We start from the raw sequence: 9,983 nt of genomic DNA, 5'->3' as shown, positions 1-9,983 counted from the left end.
CTCGTCACGCCGAAGGCCCGGGTTCGATTCCCCACATGGGCACAATGTGTTAAGCCAAATTCTGGTGTCCCCCGCCGTGATATTGCTGGAATATTGCTAAAAGCGGCGTAAAACTAAACTCAGTCAGTCAGTCAGTCAGTCAGTCAGTCAGTAACATTCCCGATTATTTGATGACTGCCTGTAAATAATAGTGTCTGGACAGAACAATCCAGTGATCAACAGCATGAGCACCAATGTATGAAAGTACCACCTGATACCGTTAGTCGCCTCTTACCACAAGCCTCGGTGAACACACACACACACACACACACACACACACACACACACACACACACACATTTTATTATACGAATATATGTTGCTAAACTCTCCAACGTCGAATTCCCGTGTCAGGAACGTGCACAGCGTCATCCTAACAGTGTTATTTATAACAGTTTATGTATGTTTTATTACGACGTGGTCCGGTTCTGAATGTAATATTGGGAGCTCCGTGTATTTGTTATTTCCGGTGTCAACGGAAGCGCTTCGTCTCTGGGTAGGAGAGTGGAGTTGAGATGATCAGCTGAAATTACTTTAAATAGGTCTAACTTCCATTCTGGTGCTTGTCATTGGGTTACCTTGGTAAACCAAAATTATTCATTAAAGGGCAGATTCCAGCAATGGTGTGTGAACTTGATCTTTTACTCAGCACTAATTGAACCAAACAGAATATCAGGCGTTGAATCAGGTCTCATTTTCTTACACAGTGTCCACAGGCTGTTCTTCTGTCCATATAAATAAACTCGTATTCCAGCCAAGGCCTACATCGACGTCGAGCACACCTCTAGTGCAAAGTCGTCAAGTTATATGCTGGACTAGATGCCGGGAGGATTCATGTCAGAGGGACATATTCGCTTATTAATGATATTTGTTTGCGCACAATGATCTTGATCAGTAACCACGAGAACAACAAAGTTTCGGTTATTTTCAGAAAATATGGCACATAAATGGTGTCCAGGCCGAGAGGATTATGTAAACTTTGTAATGGCTCCTGCTCCAGCTTCCATGCCAGTGGCTAGGGGCAGTATGTTTCCTGAAATGGGTGAACCCCCAAATAGATCTTTGCCGGGGAATCGAGTGCCAATGATAAAACAAGACCATATGAACCTGAACAGCAGCATGGATAAAGATCCTGGGTACTGGAAGGGAGAAGACAGATTGTCTCATGATAGAAATCCACATTTCGACAGGATGCCACTTGAGAGGAGCTTTGGTGAGTTGTATCGGTATTCTAGAACTTAGTAGAAGTTGTAAAGTCAATGATAGAGAATACGAATTTATGGATAACAACTTCTTTATTACATAGAGCGATATTTCAGTTTATCATCCAAAACTGTGTTCCACAGGAGATACTGCTTGTATGAGATATATATCCTTTATTCCCCACGTGGTCAACGTATTGCCTACTAATCTCGTACGTCACACGAGGGTCGTATCGCGTTGACCTGAGATTCTAACGATTTGATTGGATAACTGATGACCTCTCAATAAGTTCACGTTCTGACGTAACTATTTTTTCATTCATAACATAAACGTGAATTCATTCATTCTACAACTTATATGCATTATGGGAATGTAAACATTGCGAATGTTGCTGTGTCATTGTTTAATTGTCGAACTGAGACATTATATCTGTCGAAAAACATAAATGCAATGTTTCCACCAGTGATGTTAGCCGAGTGAAGCAACTGCAAACCAAGAAACGGGGTGCTACGGAGTTGTTTACTGTAGGAGTCTGTACGAGGCGATGATAACTGACATGCATCGTGACGTCGGTTACCAAGGTAGTGACGTCAGCAAATAGTGTACTACAGTACAAAACTCTTCCGCAACCTATTTATGAAACCGGTTTATGTTTGAAACCATAAAAATAACAAAAATACGCTATTTTGTCAATTTAGTGCATGTAAGACGTGGGTAATAAATAAAATACCACACTCGGTCTCATTACATACGAATTATACGAAACTCGTGACCTTCCTATGGTATCTGACTCGCCGCTTTTCGTTCAGATAATTCGTATGTAATGAGACCGAGTGTAGTATTCTCTGTAGGAGATATCGTTTTGACAGTAAATTTTGTGCAATGCCCTGACAATGCTATGACGTCATGAACTATCGCAGTGTGACATTTGTTGTTTAAAAAGCTGATACTCGTTCTAGTAACACATGATGCGGATATACACCTCTGCTCTGGTAGCTTATTACAATGTCAGTAAGCAATGTTGGCCACTAGTCGAGAGCCAGAGTCTTTTGAAATATTTTTTGGTCTTGGATATAGCATGTATTTGGCTGATGAAGGCAGGAAAATACAGTTGTGTAAGCAAAACATTATACAGTCCTTAGACCTGCATGATGTTATCATTATTATTATAGGATATTTATATAGCCCACATATCAACCCACTAGTGCATGCTCAAGGCGCTGGTATTTTTCCCTTGATCATTGGATGTCAATCTCAACGGCACATCGCATTATCAATCTCAACTTCCTGGGGAGTATACAACTCTTGCAGCCACTAGGCGCACCATGTTATTGTGGCTTTCTCATCCTAACCAGGTACCCATTCACAGCTGGGTTGACTGGGACACATACTAGTAGTCACAGTACTTTGTCCATGTTCACTGCACGTTGCTTTACCCGCAAGTAGGTGTTTGCACGTATTCATGTTGTCACCATCTGGTCAAATACCAACGTATTTGTGGGTTCTTTTAAGTGCAGGCATTGTGACAACACTGAAAGAGTCTGCACACAAAGTTGACTCCAAGGTTTTTACACCCGGTCACAGGTGGGCTCAATCCCGACACCTCAACCTCGCTGGATCACTAGCCTGGCACCTTAGCCAGCTCGCCCCATGTTCCCTTAGATTTGATCGAGTGAGTTTTGTTGTTCGTCGCTTTCAGCAATATTCCAGCAATATCATGGCGGGGACACCAGAAGTGGGTGTCACACATTGAATCCATGCTGGTAATTGAACCTGAGCCTTCAGTGTGACGAGCAAGCGTTTTTGTCACTGGGGCGCGCACACACACACTCACACACATCTCCCTTAGATTTAAACACTGATAAGTGTTATGGATTTTCTTGTTATAGAGTTATTCTCGGTATCACAGTGTGTTATTTTGTTTCAGAGAGAGGCCCCATGCTCGAGAAACAGCCAGTTGGGCAGTTGAATGTATCTGTAATTGATTACCAACATAAAACGAGAGAGGACTCCATGGACATAGTGGAGAGAGTGGACAAGAGATATAGTCCACATGATGTCCGAGATATAATTGACAGTGGGCCTTGTAAAAAGATGCGTTACAACGAAGATATTGGTCAAGCTGCATATGGAATTGAACGAAATATGCCAAACAGGTATGAAGACAAAATCACTTATGGTGAAAGTTATCGACAGTGCTAAATTGCATGCCATGGTACAGGAATTATTGAAATAACACAGATTAACTATTTCACAGAGCCGTAATGGCATTCCTGAAGTTTTACAAATAAATACTCACAATGATTCTTTTAATGGTAAATATAAATCATTTGAGCAATTCAAATGATTCAAAACCTATTTTTACCATCCATCAATTTATTTATCGCTGTCACTCCCAATCTCACAGCTTAACATAGTCATGGCCATTTTGAATGCCAGCAGGCATGATATGAAATTACATTTTTGATCTGTCAAGCCATGTCAGTGTCACAGAAGAGAACCATATTAGGCTGTTTACACCCAGTTGCAGTGATGATTAACCTGGTCACATTACTGAAAGTACTCAAACTGATCAGGGGGGTGTTGAAATGAAACTAGTAAGCTGGAAATACACATGGTAAATGATCAACATTTGCATAGATGCCAACCTCTGCAACTTTATCGTAGTCGCCACGAATTTTAGCCTCAATTTATGCCAGGACGATTGCACTAGAATTTCTATGAAATCTGAAGAAAATTCATTGAAATTTGGATATATAGACAAAAACATATATTTTCGTCGATTAAATACATTTTCGCCAAAAAGAGACAAGAAGAATTATGATACTGATAATTTGGAAATCTGCTGGTGATGGTATGTGAAATGAAAGCTTCACTCTTGATTAGTGTCATATTATTTTTCTCAGAGACCATCATGATATTAAGTATTTAGTTGACTACTAATTTTGTGGTCAAAATACTATTTTTGATCCTTGAAACTACTATTTGCAACACTTTGGGTTTGGCATCTCTGCATTTGGTTGCTCTTGGTGCTGTATAACTGTTTTGAGTTTAATTATATCATCAAAAAGTAGGGGAACAGTTATATTCACAAGGGCACACCTAAATTATGTCTGGTGCTCTATGGCACCTTCCGAAAAACAAATATTTTTCTATCCTTGGGTGACTTATAAATTTATGCTCATCTGGACCAAATGTTCAAGTAAGCTTATCATCGCTTGTATGTAAGGTTTTTGTGTTGTTATCCTCAATATACTGGTTTATTTGCTCCAGTTTTCCATTTTGTATCAAGATCCTGGCTGGGATGAACAATCTTGCTAAAATTAGGCCAATGAAGGTCCAGGCTAGAATTGGACTTCAGCAACCCATGCTGGTCATAAGAAATAACAAACAGGATCAAGTGGTCAGGCTCACTGACTAGGTGGATTCGTCTCAACATGTATTGTCTGGCAGAAAATGTTTTGTGACGGTGTTTGGTCACTTTACTCAAAAACTAAAGTACAATGGTTTTCTAAGTAAAATATTGACTCAGTTCAGTATTTGTTACGAGGGAGGCATGCAGAGAGAGGAACAGCTAGGTGTGCTATTGATTCAGTTACCTGTGCTAAGACTTTTTCACACACTGGGTTGTTTCTCTCTCTGCATGCCTCCCTCTGCATGCCTCCCTCGTAACAAATACTGAATTGACAGAGCTCCAGATAAGCTTTTGGCCATGTGGGTATGATACCCATACTTGTGAAACTAAGTGGGTATTTCCAATTTCAAGTGGGTATCTATACTTTTTGATACCCACCATATTTTTATAATCGGGGTATTTATTTCAAATAACAAGTTTAAGAGGTGCAACATTTTTTCATTCGATAATATAGATAATACAAGATCCTCCAGGTTAAAGGTGAATAACAAATAAGAAATATTATGTGCCTTAGTCTACTTCTGTTTTGGTGCCGCGAATAGCTAATGTTACAAGTTCATTTAAGATATCACCGTCAATTGAATCTGATTGTGAAACACAGCACTGGCCTATTAATTCATCTAGCAGCCCTCTAATGAAATAGTTTTCTGTTTGTAGCATAAAAAACTAGATATTTTATTTTGTGTGTGTTTAAACTTTCAACCAGGCTTGCTCGACATTATCAATTGTTTACATTACATGTAGAAAGACAACAGCTATTTGATTGGTCACTATTTATAGATGGGCCCAATCAGTAAAGGTTAACAAACCACGACTGGTATTCTAGCTGTGTTGCGCATCTTAAATGCCTTTTCAATTATTCAAGATTCTTTTAATCACGAAAATTTGGAGATGGAAAAACTTTAGGTTTGTTTCAATTGGCTTGAATTGATACGATACGCAACATGATTTTGATGTATTGGGTAAATATGCATTGTTATTTTGACATAGCGTAAACGTAAATATTTAGTGTTTTTTCATACGCTGGCATTTATTTTTCTTGCGTATTTCAACTTTTCTACAGCGTTATATACGCAAATACGCAGCTTATCTGGAGCTCTGATTGAGTCAATATTTTAATGATAGTTTGTTGAACAACTTTTTTATTATTAAATCATAATTCATGAAATTCAAAATTCACAATGGTAGAACAATTATAATGTATCATGCAAAGTTAAAAAACGATTGTAAAGTGACCAAACACCGTCACGAAGAATTTTCTGCCAGACTATAGCAAATACCTAGACCTATGTTTATGATATCAATCACATGATTGTCTGGTCCAAATTTAGTTCATTACAGACCACCATTATTTTTCAGGGATATTGTTGAGTCTCGTGTTAAACTCAAGCAAACTAAAATACCAACAAAGCTAAAATCCGACCTTAAACTCTTGATGTGACCCCTCTCTACTTGAAGATCTGACAAATCCTGGATAGATACCATACCAAACATACCACCTATAGTGTGTTCTGTTCTGATTTGCTTTTTATTGTACAAATACAAATTTGTTAGTCAAAGTTGTAAGGAAATGAGGAGGAGTTGTTTTCAAAAGATGTTTTATGGCTGAAAGACAGTCACATATTTCATTTAGATTTGGCAGTCTTGATTCATTTGACAAAATCACTGATATTGAGCTAGTGAGTTTAGTTTTACGCCACTTTTAGCAATATTCCAGCAATATCACGGCGGGGGACACCACAAATGGGCTTCACACATAGTGCCCATGTGGGTATAGTATTGAGCAAAGGTAATTTGTAAATCTAATTTGAATGGGATTGCAGTCACGGAATGATTCTCTGAATTGTTTGAATTAGAAATTTTTCAAATCTACACTTTTTCAGATTTCTTAGTGTGACACCTCAAAATGCTGGGAGTGGTGTTGTGATACGTTCCATCTTGAAAAAAAGCAAGAACAAGAGTGAAGACTGGGGTAGGGAAGAGAAGAGTAGGGAAGATGGAAGACATGATGACACCCGTATAACACATGCAGCTCAAGTATTTGGCCCCTCATGCCAGGGAAACACGCCAGAGAACACTCAAAGAGATAGACTTGCTCCTACATCAACTCAAGACGAGGACTGTAGGCTTAGATCATTTCCGTATTCAGAAAGGCAATCTCCTCTGAGGTCTGTGGAGGGGAGATCTTCATTTGGAAGGTCACCTGATCATCAGTCTCATTTTTGTAGAGAAGATAATTGGACACCAATGAGTGACAATCAGAGAGATTCATACTTGTACACTCCCGACAGGGGTAATCTAGATGAAAGAGAGTTGTTTGTTGGGAGTTACAGGGACGAGAGGAGCTCACCTGGCGGGTGGAATAGCAGACAGTCACCCAGTCGAAGATCACTAGATAGAAGATATGATAGACAGTCACCCAGTCGAAGATCACTTGACAGAAGAGATGATAGAGTGTCACCCAATCGAAGATCACTAGACAGAACTGATAATAGACAGTCACCCAGTCGAAGATCACTAGACAAAATAGATGATAGACAGTCACCCAGTCGAAGATCACTAGACAGAAGACATGATAGACAGTCACCCACTCGGCGATCACTAGATAGAAGAGATGATAGACAGTCACCCACTCGGCGATCACTAGACAGAAGACATGATAGACAGTCACCCAGGCAAGTATCACTCAACAGAAGGGATGATAGACAGTCACCCAGTCGGAGATCACTAGACAGAAGAGATGATAGACAGTCACCCAGTCGGAGATCACCAGACAGAAGACATGATAGACAGTCACCCAGGCGAGAATCACTCAACAGAAGGGATGATAGACAGTCACCCAGTCGAAGATCACTAGACAAAAGAGATGATAGACAGTCACCCAGTCGAAGATCACTAGACAGTAGACATGATAGACAGTCACCCAGGCAACAATCACTCAACAGAAGGGATGATAGACAGTCACCCAGTAGAAGATCACTAGACAGAAGAGATGATAGACAGTCACCCACTCGGCGATCACTAGACAGAAGACATGATAGACAGTCACCCAGGAGAAGATCACTAGACAGAAGAGATGATAGACAGTCACCCACTCGGCGATCACTAGACAGAAGACATGATAGACAGTCACCCAGGCGAGAATCACTCAACAGAAGGGATGATAGACAGTCACCCAGTCGAAGATCACTAGACAGAAGAGACACTATACAGTCACCTAGTTGGAGATCACATGAAAGACATTCACCCAGTTGGAGATCACATGATAGAAGAAATGATAGACTGTCTCCCAGTCGAAGATCACCCAACAGAAGAGATGGCAGACTGTCACCCAGTCGCGGATTAGGTTACAGAAGAGGGGCTAGACAGTCACCCAGTCGAAGATCTCAGGACAGAGGAGATGAAATACAGTCACCCGATTGGATATCACATGATGGACAGTCACCCAATTGCAGATCATTTGATAGAAGAGAGGATAGACAGTTGTCCAGTCGAAGATCACGTGACAGAAATGAGGATAGACAGTCACCCAGTTTAAGATCACCCGACAGAAGACACAATAGACAGTCGCCCAGTCAAAGATCACTTGACAGAAGAGACGATAGACTTTCACCCAGTTTAAGGTCACGTGACAGAAGGGACAATAGACAGTCACCCAGTCGAGGATCACACGACAGAAGAGACGATAGACTTTCACCCAGTTTAAGGTCACGCGACAGATATGAGGGTAGACAGTCACCCAGTCGTAGATCACACGACAGAAGAGACGATAGATTTTCGCCCAGTCGAAGATCATATGACAGAAGAGATGACAGACAATCTCCAATTAGAGGTTACAGAGATGACTGGCCAGATAGACGAGATATGGGCCACTCTCCCTATGAAGACTTTTTAAGTGAAAGGCCAAGAAAGTCCCCTAATAGAAGTTTTAGAGATGATTTTTCACCTGATAGAATTTCTTTGGATGACAGAAGGACACATGACAGCTGTCGAGGAGACAGACATTCTCCGATCAGGGTGAGCAGAGATGAAAGACGTTCACCCAGCAGAAGATTGAGAGAACCGAGCCGATCTTCAAGAATGTTTAGGAAGTATTCAAGCCCTCACAGCTCACCGCCCCAGACACAAGAGCAGGGACAGGGACCAGTCAGACAGAGGACGTGCATTGTTTGATGACATATGGATATGTACTGGGGTATGTCAGGTTGTATTTTTGAATGACATTTACAAGTTGCATTCGTAACTACTCGCCTCTTTCTGTAACCCACAAGAAGACTCATACCGCTATCGTACGCCATTATTGCCAAGAATCGTGGCAAACCAATCAAATCACACGTAGTAAAACACATTTTGAAAATGGCATGAAAATGGCGGGCACCATTGAACTTTGAAACTTCGCTAAACTATGCAAAGCACAATTTAAACATAGACATTGAGCTAAAGGATCAGCAACTTTAAACACTGAAACATATTTACAAAGGGAATTACTGTATTGCCCACAAGATATAGGATATTCTAGGAGCCATGTTTGAAAATTGAGAGTTATCTTTCCTTGGTAATAGTACTAGACTATTTTCATCCCCATGCCTGTTTGCACTTAGACTGGGCCTAGTCCTAAACATGGCCACGAGAGGGGTACAAGACGCCATCTAATCCGGCTTGCCGGAATGACACGAGTAGTTACGAATGTTACAAGTTGGTTTGTAAAACAGAGGGGATAATTCTATGTATTTGCAACTACTTTGTTACAGTCAATGCAACGTTTCAGGGTAGACTCTAACATTGTTATCAAACTTTGAAGTGATGTACAGGAATGACAAATAGGAAGGCTATTGACTGTTGGTTTGAGTACCAGATTTGCACAGATTGTAACGTGTATTTCGTCAATACCTTTTTCTACGATTTCAACTAAGGGCTGTATCACATAAAGCTTCTCTCCATGAGAGCTTGCACCCATTGATGTGAATAAAATACTTATTACATCAGCATTTTGGTTTAAGTCAGTCTAAGTAAACCTTAGGCTCAGTATTATTCGTAACACTGCTTATACAGAGTCTAACAAACCCTAGTAGAAGGTTGAGTCAGCTAACCTTTTGCATTGACCAATCAGAACACAGCTTACCAAATCGCTAAAGTTGACATTCACACATACCTTTTGAACTTTTACATCGAAAAAGTTTGTACCCGAGCAAATCTGAATGCTATTTTTCGTAATATCGCTTCCGAGTGATGCACATGGAGCATGCTACAACAGTGAGTAAACAGTCGCTGAAAATTATCGTTTTTGTCAATATTCAAGGATGTCAGCTTGCGGAAATGTTAGCTA

The 9,983-nt window shown here is 40.4% G+C and overlaps 1 protein-coding gene across 1 annotated transcript in view; it reads left to right on the top strand.

The window, feature by feature from the left end:
- Positions 1-1,140: 1,140 nt before the first annotated feature.
- LOC124285035 overlaps positions 1,141-9,983 on the top strand; it is a 30,669-nt gene continuing 21,826 nt past the window's right edge. Inside the window, exons 1-3 of the mRNA XM_046721173.1 lie at positions 1,141-1,252; positions 3,170-3,398; positions 4,516-4,645. Of these exons, the coding sequence (XP_046577129.1) occupies positions 1,141-1,252; positions 3,170-3,398; positions 4,516-4,645 (471 nt within the window). The remainder of the gene's footprint in view (positions 1,253-3,169; positions 3,399-4,515; positions 4,646-9,983) is intronic.

Source organism: Haliotis rubra, unplaced genomic scaffold, assembly GCF_003918875.1.
Source record: "Haliotis rubra isolate DU_JTF1 unplaced genomic scaffold, ASM391887v1 Scf350, whole genome shotgun sequence".
Taxonomy (NCBI): domain Eukaryota; kingdom Metazoa; phylum Mollusca; class Gastropoda; order Lepetellida; family Haliotidae; genus Haliotis; species Haliotis rubra.
This window is presented reverse-complemented; position numbering and strand designations above follow the sequence as displayed.